Source organism: Syngnathus typhle, linkage group LG13 (assembly GCF_033458585.1).
Source record: "Syngnathus typhle isolate RoL2023-S1 ecotype Sweden linkage group LG13, RoL_Styp_1.0, whole genome shotgun sequence".
Taxonomy (NCBI): Eukaryota; Metazoa; Chordata; class Actinopteri; order Syngnathiformes; family Syngnathidae; genus Syngnathus; species Syngnathus typhle.
The window spans coordinates 11,509,461-11,529,587 of NC_083750.1; the positions used below are offsets into that span (position 1 = coordinate 11,509,461).

Sequence of the window (20,127 nt, forward strand, 5' to 3'; positions counted from 1 at the left end):
AAAAAAAAACAGGCGTGTGGTTAAAGACAGCAAAATAGTGTGTACTGTATTCGCAGTTGTGCAAAATCATGCAATGTATTATTCTGTTTGAACACAGCAGCATTGAACACTCCTTCAGCTTTTTCCACAGATGAATTTTCAAAAGTTACTTCAAAGGACCTCGTGCATTTTTCGCCTTCAAGTGAAGCCGCGGATCTTCACTCGGCACGTTCGGACAACTACTTCACGTTTTACGGCACAGTGATGGGTGAAAGCTAAAACGGACGCAGTATGATCACGAGCTCGTTCTTTTTCTCGAGGAAAAAAACGAGCAGCTAACATTCACAAATGATTATAAAGATCTGTGAGTTAATGCGTAGTCCAAATACTCAAGGCCCGAAACCGAGAAGGAAACACTTTTTAGTGTCACAAGGCAATCATTGTGCTTCTATATTGTAAATGGACCGCCCAGTTGCTTCGCAAAGTCCAAAAAGTCCCACTGAGTACCAAATCCAATAAAAATGTGACAATGAAGAAGCATTTGGCTTCCAAATGTGGAACGAAACCATCATGAATCACTGTTAGTTTTGACACTTCCAAAAAAGAATTAGAACGGATACACAAGACATTTTTCCATGAGTACCTAACCTGCTAACTTTCAACATAGGCAGGACTACGTTGACAAAAATAAACATGCAAAAGTCATCACATTAAATGGGGACCTTACATTTAGTTGATACTACACAAACCCAAATTAATTAAAACAAATTAAGACACATGAATTGGAGTGTTTTCAGTTTTCCCAATTGTGTGTATGTGTGTGGTTAATCTATTGTGATTCCTTTTGCTCAGCTCTTATTGAACAGTTGGACAAGTCGGTGCAAAAGGTGAGAACTCAATCGACATTTTTGGATGAGTAGTGTAATCACTTCATTCAATGTGCTCTAGTATCACAGCATGGTCAGATGAGACGCGGTCACGAGTCCTTGGTGTGCGAGATCTGCCTCCACAGCAGAGCCTTCAAGTTGTTGAGGAGCAGCGAGTGCTCCATGTTCAACTGGCCGGCGTCGCCCTTGAGGGCCATGCAAGCGTACAGCTGCCTCTCCAGCTCCTCCCGCAGGGTGGATGGCGCCCCGTGCAGCAGGTAGTCCTTCAGCGTACTGCACGCTTTGGCCAAATTGGGCCGGACGGGCTCCTCCCTGCAGCGTTTCACGACGCCGTCGCACGACGTCCGGCAGTCTGCGCCGTACACGCAGTCGGCGTCGGTCTCGCAGCGCCGCGCCCGCATACCCCGCCGGAACTGGCTTTCCGGCACCACCGCCCGGGCGTCGGTGAGACGCAGCTCGTGACCGTCGGTGTAGCCGAAGCGGACCGCCGCCAGGTCGCAGATGAGGAAGCTGCCGTACGTGCCGTGGAAGACGTCCTCCACCAGCTCCAGGAGACCCATGGAGATCTTGGCTTTGCGAGGCCACGAGGGGGTAAACCACTGGTCCATGGTGCGCTGTAAGCCACCCGGGACCCAGGAGACCAGCGGCCAGGGGACGGAGAAGCCGTACAGGGGCTTGTGAGGAACCCTTTCGGTCATGTAGAGGTCGCCGCAGTAGCCGAGGAGGCGCGGCGTGTGCCCGCGTTCCTGAAGCAGCAGGCCCAGAAGCACCTGTGAGAAAATTCAAGTCAAGTACAAGTAGCCAAGTAATTGTTGTTTGCTAGTTCCCAACACTACTACAATGACCTCATCAATCTGCAGGAGGGCCCACATGGAGCGAGCTTCCGGCAGGGACACTTTTCCGTCTTTGTTGCCGTCCGCCACGGACAAGATCACGTTCACCAGGGCGCTGAGGTTGGGCTGATCTCCAAGCTTGGACTAGAAAGGTCACGCACACACACACGTACGTCATTAGCGCCGCCGATGACATCGTTATGATTTTTCAACCAATTAAATGAAATCATTTCCCATCGCTCGGGGATCAATTGTATGCATTTGAAGAAAATACTACCTTGATGTGATTAAAAACCATTTCCCGGAACTTCTCCACCGACGTGCCTTTGGTAGGAGTATCGAAGATAGGCACCTCACGGTGTGGCTGCGGCTCTTCGCCAATCTCATAGTGCGCCACTTTCCCCAAATGACAGCGAATGATCCCTTCGTGATCCCCCCAACTTCCGGTGTACACCTGATTTAAAAACGGCAAAATATTTGGGTTGATTTGGAACAAGTTGTCAATGTGGGTGATAAGGATCAACTTTGCGGATGGTTCCCCACCTGGTTGTTCGGGAGCGTTGACAGACATCTGCTCATGTAGAATGTGTCTTTGTCACACAGGCTGCTACAGGCCGAGCCATCAATGATTCCTCGCTTGTATTTGTCACACTTGAGGGCAAAAAGCACACACACACACACACACACGTTCCAGTCTGTCAAGTTGATCCACAAACAGGATTCCAAAGACCACAAATGAATCAGTCAAATTGTCTTAGTCACAAACAGGTCTGGTAAGCACAACTAACCACCTGCGACCTTAAACAAATATTTGGATTAAGATATTTATTTGCTGCTTCCTATCTGCGCATTTGTTTAATTGTGTTTCAGAATAAATGCGTCATTTCCAGAATAAAAAACGTATACCGTAATTTTCGGACTATAAGTCGCAAAAAGCGTATATAAGTCGCTCTTGAGTATAGGTTAGGGTTAGGGTTAACTATGAAAAAAAACCCGCGACTTATAGTCCAAAAATTACGGTACTGTAAAAGGATTTTAAAACAATCAGGTCTAAGGTGTGTTTACCTCGTGAACCTTAACCAGCATCTTGAAAGTTAATAAATGAGTTAAACTGCAATCACCATTCTAAAGGCCTATAAAACAATATTGACGACCAGCCCGACGTATTGTGTAAGAACATCACCGAGCGATCACAACATTGCGGCGTGTGCCGTTTAATCAATAAGAATCCCACACCGCGGTCGCAACGAGCGGAAGCTAATCGATAACTCACAATGGCGTTTTTGCACTGGTGTCCTCTGCACAGCTCCGTGTAGGCCGAGTATTGCACGTATAGTACCCAGCTCCCCACCAGCACCGTCAGCCAGGTGAGGAACAAGTACTTCACCCTTACGAAGGAAATACGAGCCTGCAAAGAGAGAAGAGCGAGAACATGACTCCAATTTTCCCTCGCATCTTGAAAATGGATAAGTCAAGGTATCATTAAGCGCTAGTTCACCATGCTGTTCTGTTTTCGGTACCAACCCTCAGGAGCGTTCAGCGGACTATGGCGGCAAAGACAAAAGGCCATCGGTATCATGTCCGCGCGTTGCCGAGCAACCTGTTGTTCAGAACCCCGAGGAGGTTTCGACATTGAACTGAACACCAACGACCGAAATTCTTCCCTCTCCTCCTACCTTTTGACATTTTGTAACCGTTTTAGTTGCGTTCCTTGGTGTCTTTCATCTTGAACGCTTCACTGTTCTTCCTTTGCAGTGTGAGAGGTGTCATGGTGAAGTTCTTCTCACACACTTGATCATCTGGCCTGGATTGACGGGAAACTAATCCTTTGGGTTTGAAATCTACCTTGAGTGACGTCAGCCATGACACCACTCACAATGCACAAATATCTCGGATGTGATTATTGAAGCTTTTGGGTCAAGAGCATTAATCGAGGAACGACTCGATCGTTTACCTCCTGCCAGCTGTCAACCCTGATGTGACAGATTACACACAAAACACACACACACATCCAAATATACAGAGAGCTGGAAATACCTGGAAATAGAATGACCTCTTTACCCAGGCCCGTGGAAACAGTGCCTTCGCCATCACAAAAATAGATCATCTCAAAACTGGAGAACATCAGCCACCGCAGGATCAATGGTCTCGCCTCGCATGCACAACGAATACAAATGATGAATGCACCTTAGTTCATTTAGCAAATGTTGCTTTTTGTGCCATGCGGTGCTCTGTCTGTCGGCACAGTCACGGCAGCTCCGGTAGTTGCTTTCCCCGAGCAAACCCAAGTTTCCCAAGCAAATCCGATCGACCCAAAGGCAAAAAAACAGCAGCGCAGGATTGGGTCAGTGCGCAGGCGCAGTGAGTACGAAGCAGTTTTTTCTTCTTTTTATTTTATTTAAAAAAAGGTCATTTCTAGTCTGCATGAAATCAATTTAAAATGTTTGCTAGAGTACATTTATCTGCGGCTCCAATATGTGAAAATTGATATTTCTGTTAATTACAAGCTGTTTCAGCGTGAGTTAATTTCCGTAGTCTTTCACAATAAAAGCATCATTGTTCCTTTTGTACTTCCGTTAAAAGTAAAGCCACATTTCACATGGTGGTTTTTTTCTTAGTAACAACTGTTTGATCTCAACCCCTTTTGCATAACCCAGGTCGAAAATAGTTTGATGGGGTAAATGAAATTATTTCTAGAATGCAAATAAACGGATGAGGAACCGACGCGGGTGTTGCAACTCTTCTCTTCCCACAATGCAATAGCCTAGCCGTCAGCGGGAAACCAAAATGGCGAACATGCTCGGGCTAAATGAGCCGTTTGTTATTTTCTGAGAAAGAAGCAAAGTCCAGACGTTCGGGTCGCTCTCGTTTGTTGCAAAACCAAACAAATCGAAGTGACCCAAGAAACACGAGAGCCACACGCGAATACTGACTTTGTTTACTACTCTGGTGAGCTGTAGAAGCGGAGGTGCCCGAATGAGGTATTGTTGTCATGTTTTCCTGTAATGTGGGGGTGTGGGTCCGACTCACTCGTCTTGTGTCTTACTTTAAAACGTAGCTCATTAGATTAATTATGCAAACACTTCGTCTCTATTTGCGGCTCCAACCATGAAATAATCCGCATTTTGCTTCCTCGTTGTCGCCTTTAGCCGGGCGGTTTTCAAATTTTACATGTGGCCGAACACTAACAACCATTCAAACAAAGAGGCAGTCCTGAAAGAACATCCGAATAAACAACGAATCTTTTTCAAACCTATGTTGTGTTAATAGCCGTTACGAAACGTGTAATACAAAAATTCAAGTAACTAAGTACTGTAACGTCTGTACTGATTGGTCAGTGTGACAAGAAGGCGCTTTGAGATTAAATCACCCCCCCTCCCTAAATCATCTTTTATTTACAACACATCAAATACTTAGGACCAAATGGTTGTGAAGTCACTTGATGGTTAAAAACCAGTAACCCACAAAAATGGCAAAACAGGATGAAATAGTTATGTGAGAAATGCACCGCTCAAATTATTAACTAATATAGAGATGGAGTAAGTGAGCATCACCTTATTTTATGGAGTGAAACATTTCAAATATGTTTTTTGCTAATCCATGTCCCCCCTCCACCTGTCCGTCCCCAGAGACTCGGGCGTTCTGAGTCATCTGTCCGTCCATCAGGGATCCCACCCCTCACGGCAGCAGGCTGTTCCCTTGTCCCCCACGAGGCAAGAAAGGGTGGCTTATGGAGAGCAGGACAGATTCACCGAGGGACAGGATGTCTTGGCCCGCTGGTCGGATGGCTTGATCTACTTGGGAACAATCGCTAAGGTTGGTGTGCGAGGACGAACAGAGACACCCGGACTTACGAGTGTCCGAATTCATTTTTTTTTCTTTCTCTCCCACACAAAAAAAAGAAGACAAAACTGATCGTTTTTCCCGACTCTTGCAGATCGATCGAGACAAGCAGCGATGCTTTGTGGTGTTTGAGGATCGATCCAAATCTTGGGTTCTCTGGAAAGATATTCAAACAGGTAAGCAGGAGCCAATTAGTTGTGTACTTTGAAATGGGCCATAAAAGTCAAAATATCTCAAATAATTGATTTTTCCATTGATTTCAACTTTACTCAATACGTCCCCATCTTCTCAATCACTCTTTTGTTTCTCTTAACATGTAAACATCTTAACATCAATTTCTTTGGCTTCAAGTACTTATTGATTATTTTCATTGTTGTTCAATTCAGGAGACGAAGATGAAGACGATGACGAGCACGATGACATCGTGTGCTCCATATGTCGGCATGAAACCTCCGAGGAGCCCAATGAGATAGTCATTTGTGACAAGTGTGGGCAAGGTATGCCTTACATTGGGATGAACCGGTAAGTTTTCTTTTTTTTGCTTCACTTTAATAATTCTAATGTGCTTGTCGTCCTTCAGGCTACCATCAGCTCTGCCACTCGCCCGTCATTGACGCTGCTGTCATCGACTCGGACGACAAATGGCTTTGCTGTGCATGTCAGCTCACTTCTTTCCCAAAGGTACAGCCCGTTTAGAATTTAAGGGCACCAAAAACCGCATTCATCACAAGGAACACCCTTTATTTATTATATTTCTTTGACTAATTTTTTTTTTTTTTTGAAGCAGGAGGAGACAGAAACCATGGATCTGTCCTTCCCATACGCACCGGAGGAACTGGTGTGGGATGAAGACCACCGGACCAACTTGCAACAGTGCTACTGCTACTGTGGAGGGCCAGGAAAGTGAGTGGCCTGACGAGATGAAATCAAATTTGTCACAGCAGGAGCCCCCTCCACGCAATCGACGTTTTCCTTTGTCTCCTCGTGTACCGTATGAAAATAGCTGGTACCTGAAGATGCTGCAGTGCAATGGTTGTGAGCAGTGGTTCCACGAAGCCTGCCTCCGTTGCTTACCCATGCCGATGCTTTACGGAGACAGGTGAGAGGATTTATTAACCAATTGCTTAGCCAGACATCAAATTCCAGAGCCACAATACTTTAGTGTTTTTTTTTTTCAGCCAGATGTAACCCAGCATTTGTTTTTCCTTTGCCTTCAGATTTTATCTCTTCATTTGCTCCGTTTGCAACAGTGGACCTGAGTATCTGAGCCGACTGCCTCTCGGATGGTAAGATCCTCTTTCCAGGTTTTCAAAATCAAACACGTTAAAATGTGCTTTGTCGCCATCTACTGACTGTACGGGAAAAGCTTCAAAGTTGACTCGCAAAATGGAATCGAAAATGAAATGGTGGATGTGGCTACATAACTAACGGAAATGCTGCAGGGAGGATGTGACCCACCTGAGCCTGTACAACCTGACAATGATCCACAAGAAGAAGTACTTTGATTCCGAGCTGGACCTGATGGCCTACATCAACAACAACTGGGAGCTGCTGCAGCTTGGTGAAGTAAGGACCGTAATCACAGGTTGCATTTTCATCAAAGTCCAGAAACCGTCTGATGTTTGCTCTTTTGAATGTACGTTCTGACTTCCACACCTTTTAAAACCTGCATTGTCTCCTTTGTCACGTCAACAGCTTGCCGACACTCCAAGATCAACGCGATTTGCGTATGTTCTTGAGGCTTTAAACAGCAACACAACCAAGTAGGTTCTTCTTATTTCGGCCTGCATTTCTGATACTGAAAGAAAAGGCCTAAAAGTAACCATTCCTTTTTTTGCCTCTGCTAGGTTCATGTCAGGAAAGGAGGTAAAGAAGAAGAAGCACTTGTTTGGGCTGAGGGTTCGATTCCCTCCCACTCCCCCCAGCGGAGAGCATCCGGTAAGCAGACTGATGGGGCGCCCCTCACATGGCATCGACTCAAACAAATCGCTGTCTGGCCTGAGGTAAGATGCTTTATACTACAAATAGATCTCATGTTTACGTCTTATTTCTCACATTAATGATGAAACTATTTTACTCTGCGTGAACTGTTACTTTTACCATCTTCGCTAACCAGAGCACAGAAGAAGTCCAGGAAGAGGAAGCAAGCAAGTCATTCACTGGAGCGGCAGGCCAAACGCAGATGTTCCGGTGAACTCCTGTCCCAGGTGTGTACATTCGTATCTAGTAGTGGGCAGGAACTGCACATAGTTTGACCGAAGGCGAGTATCACTGTATTGTTTGTTTCGGAAGAAAAACTTGTCGTACAAGAAACGACAACTTGTTTTTATCATCCGACAGGAACTAAGAAAGCCCACAGCACTAGAATCTCCCTCACTGGAGCGCTTTTCGTCCGTCAAGTAAGGGAACATGCTGCCAATCACGGTCTTTGAGATGACCAATTCTTCCATTTGAACGTTTTGTCTTTTTCGTCTCTCTCACTCGGTGCTCCAGGAGCGAGCGGTCTTTACTGTCGTCCCAAACCTCAGACGCAGAGTCGATTGGCGCCCTGAGCACCTCGGAAACTACCTCAAGCCTCTCGAGGCCGTCCAGGTGAGCCGGCGACGTCAGCTTAGATGATAGAGAGGGAGGGGCCACTTGTGTTTGAATAATAATAACCGCTGCTTTCAAACTCAACTCGTGCGATCCTATCCCTGTAGCCTGTGCAGCTCCAACAGGACCCAGACGACGACTTCCACCCTGCCCCTTTCCCCTCCACCCTTAAAAAGAAAACGCGGGCGGCCGCGGCGGGTCCCGCCGCCGCACAAACCCGAGAGTCTTCCGCCTGGCCAAGCGCACCCCATCCCTTCCGGCGCCGATGTCGCAACTCCGCTTCCGGGACTGCACTCTGCAGACATAGTTCACGGCATGGACCCCAACAGCCAGCTGTCCCACCTCAAGAGCTCAATCAGCACCTATTTTGGTGCAGCGGGAAGGCTGGCTTGCGGGGAGAAGTACAAAGTGCTCGCTCGAAGGGTCACCTTGGACGGCAAGGTGGAGTATCTGGTGCAGTGGGAGGGGGTCACCGCCTCCTAGATTGGCGTCTTGACCGCACACCCATCTTGTAATCAGAGTTGACGTTCTCCTTCTAGCATAATTACCACGTGTCATTTTTCAGAAAGGAAGGGAAAAGAGTTCGGTTGCGTAAATTCCACATTACTGTGATGACTGAGAATGTACCCAGACATTAAGAATTTATATTTGGCAAACATATTGTGGTTTTTTTTTTTTAGGTAAAAAAATGACTCTGGCAATTATGCTAATAGGCTAACGAAATATGTCCCTTTTCAGTTTATACTGCAGCGTTATGAAGCTTTCTGTAAAGCCTACTGGTTCAGTGCAGCTCACTGTGAATAATACGTTCAAACATATCTACAGTTGGTATGTAAAACTTTGTTGGTATATACGAGGCTTTGGCATATTTGTATCTCTTTGCTCTTTAGCCGTTTTTTTTTTTTTTTAATTGCTTTACTTGGAATGTTTACAACAAGCCCTCAGTTATGCATAAAACTGTTCAATGCACTGCTCCTTAGGCTTACAAAGATATGTTTTATTTTTAAGGTCAGTTTGTATTTACTTGTCAATTTCAAACCAGCCGAGTATAAAACTACATTTTTTTTTCCCACGGAATGTAGCCCGTTGAACTTGCCAATCTGGGTCAAGAAGAAGGGGGAAGTTTTGTTTTGCCACTGATGTTGCACCGTGAATCTTTTGTGTCCACTTGGATAAGGTTTATTTTTGTACAGTGCAGAGTTCTAATGTCTCTCTATACTTGTATTCTTGACAACAAAGGTTCTTCAGCGGGCTGTGTTTAGGCCATTCTAGAAGACACGTGCGTGCGTTGTGCTTAATTTCAGGCTCCACCTTTTTGGCAACTTATTTTAAGTGGTGTGATTTAAATCCTTAAGGACCTATAACGTTTTTGTTTTTTTCTTGTTTTGATAATCAAAAAATAAAAAGTGAAAAAACTCATATGTCCTCTGCATTTAACCCATCCCTATGTGAGTTTGATCCAGAGTGGGGGGGAGACCTAATTCCAAACCGTTACACTGAGTTCCGAGCCGGGAAGAAATTGGTCATTTATATAGTTTTTGGTATGACGCGGCCGGGGTTTGAACCCAGAATCCTCCAGTCTCAGGGCGGACACTCTACCACTAGTCCACTGAGCTGGTGCTTGGGCTATTTTTCACGATTGCGATTGGCTATTTAGATCACTTCCACGCTTGCCATTGGCTATTTCATCCTTCCGCCACTCTTCGCGCTCGTGTGCGTATCAGACGTTTCAACCAATCGTCGTGTAGTGTCGATTGCTTTCATCCAATCACTAACGGATTAAAAAAAACAGGGGCGGAGACAACTTGGTTAAGTTTTTGGTGGGTAATGCTAACACATCGACTAAAACGGAATGACAAGATGAAATCAGCGTATTAAAAAACAAAACAACTACCACCACCAAGCTAATATCTAATTTAGGCTGTTTTTGGGGCTTTCTTTTACCAGACCGCAGCGACGTTACATCTCTCGGCTAGCCACTTGTTGATTAGCAAGAGTTGTTTACATTTGCCCTGCTAACATGCTACTACCTCATTGACAGTCATGTGTCGTTTATTCTTGAAAGTGATCGACAAGTACCACCGCAGCCGACAGTTGACCACTGTAAAAAGTTATGATTACTTAACTAGTCGTATGTACTCTTCAGAATCAAATGTCAATGACGAAGATTAGACACTTGATGAATCTGCCAAGACTGCAACTGGGTGAGTCCACCACAACTTGTTTTAATCCACTGCTCTATTCGTGAATTAAGTCATTAATGCCATTTTTCGAGACTTCAACTATGTTTCAATCTATGTTCGATTAATCTGCATAAATCAAGAATACGTTTGTAAAATTGTCTTCTTCAAACCACTAAATGACTTTGTACTATCTTCTGCCATCTAGTGGAAGAACATTTAATTGTTCTGTCTGGCACATTATGTCGCTGCTATTGGTTATTGAACAATTTTGTTTTTTCTAATAAATATTCATTTTGGACCTATTCATTTCACCTGGTGCACTTTTGCTTAGATAATTTCTTACTCCACACTGTTAGGAATCATTACATTCATTTAAAATGGTAAATGGAACAACAAATAATCCATTATGCTAACAAGAGAAAAACATCTTGCTTGTTTCCATTCTTATCCAGTTCACTTGACTTCATGTCATCCATGAAATGGATTCTGTTCCTATGAAGCGAAAAATGGGTTACGCACGCCAAGAAAATGCCCGTCTTGCCACGCAGGATGTTGAACTCATCACTGACCTGGATGCCACACCGTATGAACTCCTTTCCTCCAGCTCTCAGGTGAAAGAGCCATCCTGAGGCATATGGAAATGGTCTTTTCTGCTTGTACTGGTGCAAACATCTCCATGGTTTTTCTCGTACATATTATATGTGCACACTGTCCATAAAAAAAAAAAAAAGGACATTATAAACACGGTTCCATGGAACGATAGGTGTTTTATATTGGCCATATTGTTATATCGTACAACTTTATGCATAATGAAGGACATTTTCACTTTCAGGGCCACCTGCGATGCTCCAGTGGGAGATCTCGTAACATCTCAGTCATGAAGGAGCAAATCGTACACCTCGAAACAGAAGTGGAGACCAAAGCTAAAGAACTAAAGTAAGTCATGCCGACGTACATGATATCCTGGAAGCCAGTTTGTCTTTGTGTTTCTTAGGGCGGCAGAGCTGAGAGCAGAACGTTGTCAGGAGGAAGCAACTCACGGCGACATCATGATCACAACTCTGACGGAAAAACTAAACACTCTCAGAGAAGAGCTGGCAAACAAAAGCGCTTTGGCTAAAAGGTAAATTGACTGGATTGAACAGTGTTTTATTATATTTCAGTTTGGGCATTATGTTCCATGTAATTCTGCAATTCATTTATGATGTAGTCTACACTGAATGTGCTATATTCTACATAACAGGGCGGAGCAACAAAGAAACCAAGCCCTCGAAAATGCTGAGAAACTCAAAGAAGCTTTCAAAGAGTACAAGGCCACCGTTGCCATCAAATTTCAAAAGGTCATTTTCAACTTTGGAATCTCAAAGGTTGTCAAAAGTGTTCCAGGCTGAAAGTGATGTCATTGTAAGACAATTGCTGTGTCTGCATTCCAGGTGATGGAAAATGAAATCAAATTAAAAGACAGTCTGATTGAGTGTGATCAAGATAAAGAAGCGTTAGAACTTCAGTGTACTGCGCTGGAGAGAGACAAGGCCGATCAGAGTCGTACAATCAGGTTAGCATGGCTCGCTTTCGTTCCCATCATGAGTGCTTCCTCATCCTTACCATGACCTCTTCACGGGCCCTTGCAGCCAGCTAAAGGAAGACGTGAGGCAGGCAAAGACTTTAGCCGCTGAGTGTTCAGATCTCCAGGCAAAGCTGGAGGATGCCGGGCGGCGGAGCTCAGACCTCCAGAGGCAGCTGACGGAACGCAACGCTGAATGCGGGGAGCTGATTACTCTGCGCAAGGAACTGGAAGATCTGCGCACTCTGACCAAGAACCAGGAGCTGTGTCTGGCCCACAGCAACAGAGCAACGCAGCAGAGCCAGGCCGAGGCAGCCAGCCTGGAGGCCATATTATCTCTGCTGCATCTTCGAGAGGTGGGGAGATTTACACGTCATATGATTTTCCTTATGGTGCCCAAAGCCAAAGTGATGTAACCGACATATGTCAGATGATTCAGATGATATAATATTTTTTTTAGGATGCCGTAGGACCATTGTGCGTCAGGCCCTGCATGCTGCCTCCGGCGGACTATTCAACAACTGCACAAATGCTGAAACTGAAACCAGGTTCACGTTTTTTCATCTGCATTTTGATATAAACAAAAGCACAAAAGAAAAGCCCGCCAATGTAACATTCCCATCATCAATGTCAACCCTTTCCAGTCTTATTATTTATGGATCTTCTCAGGTGAAGGTTACCAGCATCTATTGCAAGTTCTTCAGGTGAAGGAGGCTGAAAGGACTAAACAATGCAGCCTGGTCGAAAGGCTTCAGGACCGCGTGAACCGAGCTCAGGAGGAAATTTCCGCCCTGCAAGCTTCCTTGGCCCAAAGAGCTTCCAACTACCAGAATCTCCAGACGGAGCTGATGGACAAAGCCAACCAAGCCATGGCCTCAGAAAAAGAAGTATAGCAATTTTCTCTTATTCTGCGTCTGTTGGTCATCCAACAAATGTGACACTTGATTTTGCAACGTGGTTTCACAAGCTTGGCTTTGCTCTCGGTTTCAAATCAGTTAAAGCGAAAGAGCGCTCGAGCTGCTGCGCTGGAGAAACAGTTACAGGAGAAAACGTCGGCCTACAGTCAGGCTGCACTGAGGAATACGGAGCTGGAGAATCAGCTGCAGGTACGCTCCTTCTCATATGACTTGGTCACTGGGGGTGTATAATACATCGTAATATAATATATACTAACAGTCTCCATTACTCAGTCATCCAGCACTTTTTGAAGATGCTATTTTTGTTCTTCTTGTATTCAATGCAGGAGACCATTGGCACTCTTCAACACTACCAAACACTGATGAGCAAAAAGCAAAGGGAGTACCAGCAAACTTTGGAAAAGACCAAACAATCACAAAGTCAGCAATGCACCGAGCACCAACACAGAATAGACATGGTGACTTGAATTGACATCTGTGCTTTTTTTTTTTTTTTTAAATATTCATGATAGGGTTGTTCTTTTTTTTTTTTTTACCAGTGTCAGTCATTTTAGTCGTTCATTATAACTATAAATATAAAATAGTTATAAATATAAAGTGAGCATTTTCTCACATTTTCAGCTACAGCTGTCAGTGGAGGAGGCTCATTCTCGAGTCTTAGACATGGAGCAGGAACTGAGTTGTCTCCAGAGAGAAAGAGATGAGGCTCAGGCTGCAACTTTACGGCTGCAGACCTCCGTGGAACAGCTCACGCAGGTAAGGAAGGACTCTTGTTTTTAAAACAAGCTTAGTTGAGGACTTGATGCATTTTGTCCCGGCTTCAGGAGAAGCAGATTGAAGCGAGACACAGCAAGGAGTTGCTCCAGAGTTTAAAAGAGCAGGCAGCCAAGGTCGGTGGAACAACATGGGACATTGCTTTAAGGATGACTAGAAGAACCAAATATTTCAGTCCATCCAGTGTAAAAGTGGCACTTTGTGTGAGTGTTGACTCTTTGTCTGGGCGTGTGTCAGGTGTGTGAGCTCCAGTCGTCTCTGTCAGCGTGCCGGGACCAGCTGACGTGGCATCTTCAGCAGATGGAGGAGATGAAAAAAAGCTACGAGTCCGAGCTGCAGAGATCCAAACACCGGGTAGACAGTCAGACTGAGCAATTTTCAAAAATGATAATAATAGCGCTAAATACTCCTGGTTTTTTTTTTTCTTCTTCTCCCCGCTTCAGGTGTGTTCTCAGCAAGAAAAGCTTCACGGTGTCACTCGGGTGGCTCAGAGTTCCAGTGAGCAAAACCTGCAGCTTCAGCTTTCTTTGCAGCAGCAGCAGACCATGCTGAGCGAGAGCACGGCTCGCATCGCCGAACTGGAGGAGAGCCAAAGTCAGCTGCAGCAACAGGTGAGCGACCGAGTTGGCTAGTGCAAAGAGAAGATGCCGTCCATTTGTTTACGTAACGAAATCCGAGAAGGGTTCGTTCATCACGAGAAAACAAAGCATTGGTTTCGGGGAATAAGCGGTCTAATCTTGTGATGGCATAAATAGCACAGAATGTCTTCTTAGCTTGTAACTTTGTGTCCCAACTCTTAAGACAATGTTGTCCATTCAGTGCGCTGAGCTTTACGGAATGGAGCACAGACTTAGCAAAAAAAATGGATCTAATTCATTGTGTTGGAATTTAATGTTACCACCTTGGTGACCTTGGGGGGGAAAAATAATTGGTGACGTTCTTGTCTTTGACGTAGGTGTCCACACTCGAGCATCAGCTGGAGCGAGCTCGAGCGTCTCTGCAGGATGAGTTGAGGAGCAGACGGGAAGACAATGTGGAGAAAGACAAGGACCTGCATGACGTGAAGGAAAAGAACACGAAACTGTCCGAGACACTCGAGTAAGGGCAGCTGTGCCGTGGCATGAGTAGAATCATCAACAGCTTGTTTCCCACGCATTTTTTTTTTTTACCATTGAGATAATTGCATCATATGTTGTCCCATTTGAAAATCAGATAATCAGATTGTGTCTTATGATTCCACCACAACAAGCAGTAAGCGTGACGCCGTCCCTCTTGCTCCGCCTCTCGCCTCCGTTAATATATAAGCGAGGCTTAGCTTCGGTTTGCCGACATTTCTTTCGGCCGGATCGTGACGTCTTAAATTACTTCATTTTCTTCATGTGACCCATTTTTTTTGCTAAATTCCTAAAAATTGCTGAAGGTTCTCTCCATATCAGAAATGGGTGCCATGCTCACGATAAGGTGAGGCGAGTAAATGTTTCATATTTGGATGTCATGCTATTGCTAAAAAAAAAAATAATAATCATAACAAGCTTGTTACTTTTCATGTTTTTGTAGCCAAGCGACAACAGACGCAAAAAAATACCAAGTGGAGCTCGTGTCCAAAGAGTCGGAGCTGCAGAGTCTGCGGAAAGACATCACCGTCAAGACATCTCAGATCAGCGTCATGGACAAGAACCTGCAGCAAACAAGGAGCGCGCTTGAAAGCAAGAATGACTTGGGTAAGCAAATGCACCCAAGCCACATTCGTTTTGACGCTAGACACCTTCAACACTTTCCCTCGCTCTTCTTTAGTGGCGGACCTGGAAGAGAAGCTCCATCGTTGCGAGGCAGACAAGCACAACTGCATCCAGAAGGTGCAGCTCCTGGAGGGCCAGCTGCAGACGGTGCAGGAGGAGCTGGCCGAGACTTTGACGCAGCTCCACTTGCTTCAAGACGTCCTGCAGAGGACCCAAAGCGTTGCTGACGAGCGGCAAGCGGAGGTGGAAAAACTGAGTATACGTCTCAGGTGAGGCTTCGTGAACTCTTCTACGGACGTGATGGAGTCATTGTGTCATGGTTGAAACCATGTCATGAGAATTTGATACTTTTATACTTATGTCTGTGCATCATCTTTGTGTGACAAACGTGTCCATTTTACGGATCATTTCTTTTGTGATGTCATCATTTGCTATTTTAAGATAGTACATTCTGTGCCACTGAGCTATAAAAGCTTTTTTGTAATTATCGCCTGCAGCTACTGTACACAAAGCACTCAAGGGAACACACACACACCAACAATATAAAGATTTGTCTGTACAACCGCAAGACTTGAGTTCATTGGTCTTCACAATCCACGTTATTGTCAGAGCCCTCCCCTAAAAATAACGTGAAAAAAAAGTTTCTAAAAAATGCCGCACTGATTTTTCTATACACAAAAATAATAATAAATCTAGTTTGCATTCTTTCTGCATAATAATTAAATCAATAAATGTTTTTATAAACTTTTCTTAATGTTCAGAATCCATTACATAATATGATTTATTTATAAGGTGTATGTGCGTGTTCACAGCGAGACCCAGAAGGAGTTGGAAGAGAGGACTCATGAAGTTTTAGACATGGACGATGCATTGAAAGAAAGACAGGGGGAGCTCCAGCAAAGAGCAACGCTGGTATGAAAGAAGCCTCCAGGGTGTGTTTGGAAGGCAACGCTTTGACACACTTTCGTTTGTTCCTCAGCTGGGCCAGCTGGATGTGGCCATCCGGGAGCACAAGCAGGAGATGGAGAGCAAGGTGAAGGCACTGCAGCAAAGTCTGGAGGTCAGAGAGGAAGAAGTGAGAGACACTCAGAAGGAGCTCGAGGAGACAAAGGTAGAGAGAGGTGCATCAAGGAATGTGAGCAAGGTCATGCAAATAAGACAAAAGCCAATCGGGTCACAATGTCCTGTAGGTCAAATTGAAAAAGTTCAACACGTGACATCCTGGAAAGAGAACAGTGAACACAAGGAACATTTTTTTTTTGGAGAGAAAATATATCCTGTGGTTCGTGTTTCAGGAATCCCATCAGCACAGACTTGAGACATTGCTGCAGGAACTTGAAAAAGCTCAGTGCCACTGTAAAGTTCTCACGTCACAACTGGACGCCATCAAGCTGCAGGAGAAGGACTTGGTAAGCACCATTCAGATGTTTTCACACGCTAGCTGCTCGGATCGTGGTTATACTGTCATGGCTGCCGTGTAGGTTGAGAAGCTGTGCCACGCAAAGGAAGAGCTGGCTCTGAAAGAGACACGCTGGCAACGCTCCGAGGTCACCTTGCAGAACACGCTGGCTTCTTTAGAGCGGGAGCTGGATCTGGAGCGGGAGCAACATAACAAGGAGGTACGCCATATTATTAGCAAGTACTAGCGACAATTCTAAACAATTCAGTACGTACGTAGATTGCATTGCTCAACATTAAATCAATTAAAATGTATAGATTATTTTATGTACCACTAGAGGGAGCCCTCCTCTACCACACTTGAAGAAACACTGAGGGGATTAAATTAAGTATTGAAACTTATTCAGTGTATGCTAAGATGTGTTTTCTTTCTTCTTGGTCAGCTGGAGTCCCTGCAGGAGACCCGAGGTCAGCTCCTCAAAGTGTCCTCGCACATGTCATCCTCGCAGGAGAAGCTCACCTCTAAACTCCAGCAGCAGGAGATCCAGCTGGACCAGGCTAAAAGTGAGCTGGAACACGCAAAGACGGAGTTGGATCGCACCAAGGCCGAAGCCAGTCATCTCCAGACTCGGCTAGAGCAGAGCCAGAACGGGCTCCTGCAGACTGAGACTCAGCTGGAGAGGAGCCGGAATTTGTACGAGAAAGTCAAGGCTCAGAAGAGGCACCTCCAAGTCCAGCTGGAGCAGCTTAGTGCTCAGTGGAAAGAAGCCAGGGACAAATCTGCTCAGCGCTGCACTCAGCTTGAATCCTCTCAGGGGTCCGCCGAGACCTCCAGTGAGCTCGAGGTAATGCACTTTAATGCAAGGCTAAAGTCACCACTTATTGTTGCTGTACCGAAGAAGATTTTGAAGCTATCTGAACTGGAATATTTATTTTCTGATGACTTAATTTCTGCATTCAAGGGTTTAAATACATTTTTCAGTTATTATTATTATTTTTCTTTTTTATATTTCACCATCCGAAATGTTAGCGATGGTTACGGTCACATATTTTGTTAGTGTCCAGTGATTATTATTATTTTTTGATGCAAGTTAACAATCTGCTCATTTTGGCAACTTCTAAGCAGGAGTGTGAGGTAACTCGTCTCATCTCCAGTCTGGAGCGAGCAACTGAACGTCACCATCCAGCTGCGTGCGATCCAAATGGCTCCTTGCCATCCGTCCATCCCCAAGAGGACTCCTCATCCTCGCCGTGCCCTCCTTCCTCTCCCACTAGGTATCCAACAACCACCATCTCTCCATCCCTCGCTCCCAGGACTTCCCCTCCCTCCGCAACTGGAACCTCACCTCCGTCTGATGCGGGCCTCCAGATGCTTCTCCAGAGCTGTAGCAACGACCTGTCCTTAGAACTTCCTCCGAGCCTCAAGGCCACGCTGAGGGAGGCGCTGAGTCAGCAGCCGTGGGAGTCGTCCAACTCGGACTCCGTAGACCACAGCTGGCAGGGACTCAGCAGCACCGAGCCGCCGTCGAGCTGCGAGCTCTCCTTCGACCCCCTCACCTACGTGACGGGAGACACCAGCTCCAGCTCCGAGCCTACTATCACGGAGGAAGGAGATAACGAGCGAGTAGGGGCGAGCAGCCCGAACGAGCACATGAACTCATTGAAGGGAATGTTGCGGTTCGTCAATCAGACTTTAGCCAATCAGGACGATCCGTCCTTGTGGAGCTCTGAGGGGTCATCGCAGAGTGGACCGGACCTTCAGGTAACAGCAGCACAGTGATGGAATCGAATCAAACATAGGCTGCATTTGGTCTTATTATATCAGTGGTATTATTGTAATTTAGATATTTGAACACAAAGTGTGGAGCAACACATGTAGACAGACAATACTCACAGGCTCATAGAGTACCAGTGGATTTTTTTTTTTTTTTTACTTCCAGTCGTTTTATATAAACAAATATTCTTAAAATTATATAACTTTTGTTGTGTGGAGCCAACTTCTTTTTTCATGAAAATACCAAATATTCCGAAAGTTGGCTCGAATAGAGGCAAGAGAAATGGAAACTATTGGACTTCTGTGCTACACAACCCTCAATTAAGGCTCACCATTCATTCACCAAGTGACTGATGAAATCGAAATTAAATCCAGCAGTGACAGAGAAACCGAGTTGGCACAAACGTTTTATTGCCCTTATGTAAGACAAGGCTGGCACATTCCATTCGATTTCATCTGGTCGCATTTTTGTCTGCCCTCAGATGGACACCGGGGAGGCTTGAACAACGTTCCAGTTTATATCGTCAACGTATCTCTTATAATGTAAGTTATTCAAGTAGTGCTGTGTTGAAGTGGTTTTTGTCTGACAGCCTGTGACTGGTGTTTATATAGATTAAAACATTTGAGTTTTCATTTTTAATACTTCAATAAATGTTCTTATTTTTACTAGTGTCATTCTCCAGAGACCTTTCAATCTTGGTTGCAAACTAACAAGATCCCTCGGTCAACCAGTCGCATGAGAATTGTCACTTTCCAATCCAAGAAAGGGATTTTTGCCTCAGCGACGGTCAACGAGAAAGCCGAGAAAAAGATTTGGGATCTGACTTACGTAACAAGAACACAATTAATGTCATTTTTGACAAAACCACAGAAACGGCTGTCGTTTTAACTGTTCTCTGAGTAAACTGCGTGGTACCCCCCTCATGGGGTCGTAAGGTCAGGGGCCCACCAATGCATGAGTTACTTTTGAAAGCCTCTGCTTAAAATTGCATTCTAAGCCAATTATTTCTAGCTTAGTGGAAACGTGTACTGTCTCTTTAAAAAAAAAAAAAAAAGCCACTTTAACACTGTTTCCAAACTTTTATTGACGCAATTAGAAAAATCTCACAAAGTGTGTGTACAGTGTACTGAAATACAAACCTTTTGTCAATTTCAGCACAACTTCCCTTTCAGTAATTCCAACTCCGACTTTGTGACATGCAAATTGCCAGACGTCGGTCGCTTTTCCTCGTTGAACCAACAAAACAGAAACTTGCAAAACATGTTTTGCTTTTAATACTGTGCCCTGTTTGTCTGAAGTAATCATATGTCTTAAGAGCATTTACATTTTCAGGAAGGGTATCTTGACGTTTACATGTTAAGCTCTTTGTAAAGTGAGGATGTGGTTAGTTTTGTGGCCTGCTGCGATAGCGTCACTCTTGCGCTCTAGTTCCTCTGTTCAACTTCCTATGTTTGTCTTATTTTTAAGTTGCCAGTTACATATGATCTATCTCCTAATTTTCAATGTTACCCTCCATTTTGCGAAAATGTGACTTGTTTTGTCTCTGTGCAACTTTATAGTATAGTTCTCGGCCTAGTATGTGCATATACTACGATTGTGGCGGATGTACGAGCTGACATGTGGCCGTCATAATAACAGTGTCA

The 20,127-nt window shown here is 44.8% G+C and overlaps 3 protein-coding genes across 8 annotated transcripts; 2 read left to right on the forward strand and 1 right to left on the reverse strand.

The window, feature by feature from the left end:
* Positions 1–20: 20 nt before the first annotated feature.
* On the reverse strand, positions 21–4,062 carry dipk1aa (divergent protein kinase domain 1Aa). Of its 5 annotated transcripts, none has more exons than XM_061295331.1 (8): positions 3,737–4,062; positions 3,376–3,525; positions 3,198–3,299; positions 2,973–3,107; positions 2,243–2,350; positions 1,977–2,153; positions 1,712–1,843; positions 21–1,636 (listed from the first exon to the last, which is right to left on the reverse strand). In XM_061295331.1, the coding sequence occupies exons 3-8, from the start codon at positions 3,276–3,278 to the stop codon at positions 956–958; spliced, it is 1,314 nt and encodes a 437-aa protein (XP_061151315.1). In that variant the 5' UTR covers positions 3,279–3,299; positions 3,376–3,525; positions 3,737–4,062; the 3' UTR covers positions 21–955. The 5 variants fall into 5 exon arrangements, with proteins under 5 accessions (XP_061151315.1, XP_061151318.1, XP_061151314.1 ...); XM_061295334.1 differs by having other exon boundaries at positions 3,198–3,243; positions 3,737–4,061; XM_061295330.1 differs by having other exon boundaries at positions 3,198–3,525.
* Positions 4,063–4,405: 343 nt separating this feature from the next.
* On the forward strand, positions 4,406–9,551 carry mtf2 (metal response element binding transcription factor 2). 2 transcript variants are annotated; one of them, XM_061295329.1, is made up of 15 exons: positions 4,406–4,680; positions 5,329–5,515; positions 5,637–5,718; positions 5,929–6,039; positions 6,123–6,223; positions 6,330–6,445; positions 6,546–6,641; positions 6,760–6,828; positions 6,985–7,108; positions 7,238–7,305; positions 7,390–7,545; positions 7,659–7,749; positions 7,883–7,941; positions 8,036–8,134; positions 8,242–9,551. In XM_061295329.1, exons 1-15 carry the CDS (start codon positions 4,676–4,678, stop codon positions 8,615–8,617), a joined length of 1,740 nt encoding a protein of 579 aa, XP_061151313.1. In that variant the 5' UTR covers positions 4,406–4,675; the 3' UTR covers positions 8,618–9,551. The 2 variants fall into 2 exon arrangements, with proteins under 2 accessions (XP_061151313.1, XP_061151312.1); XM_061295328.1 differs by having other exon boundaries at positions 4,415–4,680; positions 6,327–6,445.
* Positions 9,552–9,912: 361 nt separating this feature from the next.
* ccdc18 (coiled-coil domain containing 18) lies at positions 9,913–19,153 on the forward strand. Its single transcript, XM_061294927.1, has 25 exons — positions 9,913–10,338; positions 10,770–10,928; positions 11,150–11,253; positions 11,312–11,440; positions 11,561–11,657; positions 11,751–11,872; positions 11,949–12,237; positions 12,342–12,429; positions 12,551–12,768; positions 12,877–12,987; positions 13,125–13,256; positions 13,420–13,554; positions 13,623–13,688; positions 13,810–13,926; positions 14,016–14,183; positions 14,528–14,670; positions 15,130–15,293; positions 15,367–15,580; positions 16,124–16,223; positions 16,291–16,422; positions 16,607–16,720; positions 16,793–16,930; positions 17,153–17,554; positions 17,833–18,471; positions 18,966–19,153. The coding sequence occupies exons 2-25, from the start codon at positions 10,797–10,799 to the stop codon at positions 18,984–18,986; spliced, it is 3,975 nt and encodes a 1,324-aa protein (XP_061150911.1). The 5' UTR covers positions 9,913–10,338; positions 10,770–10,796; the 3' UTR covers positions 18,987–19,153.
* The last annotated feature ends 974 nt before the right edge of the window (positions 19,154–20,127 follow it).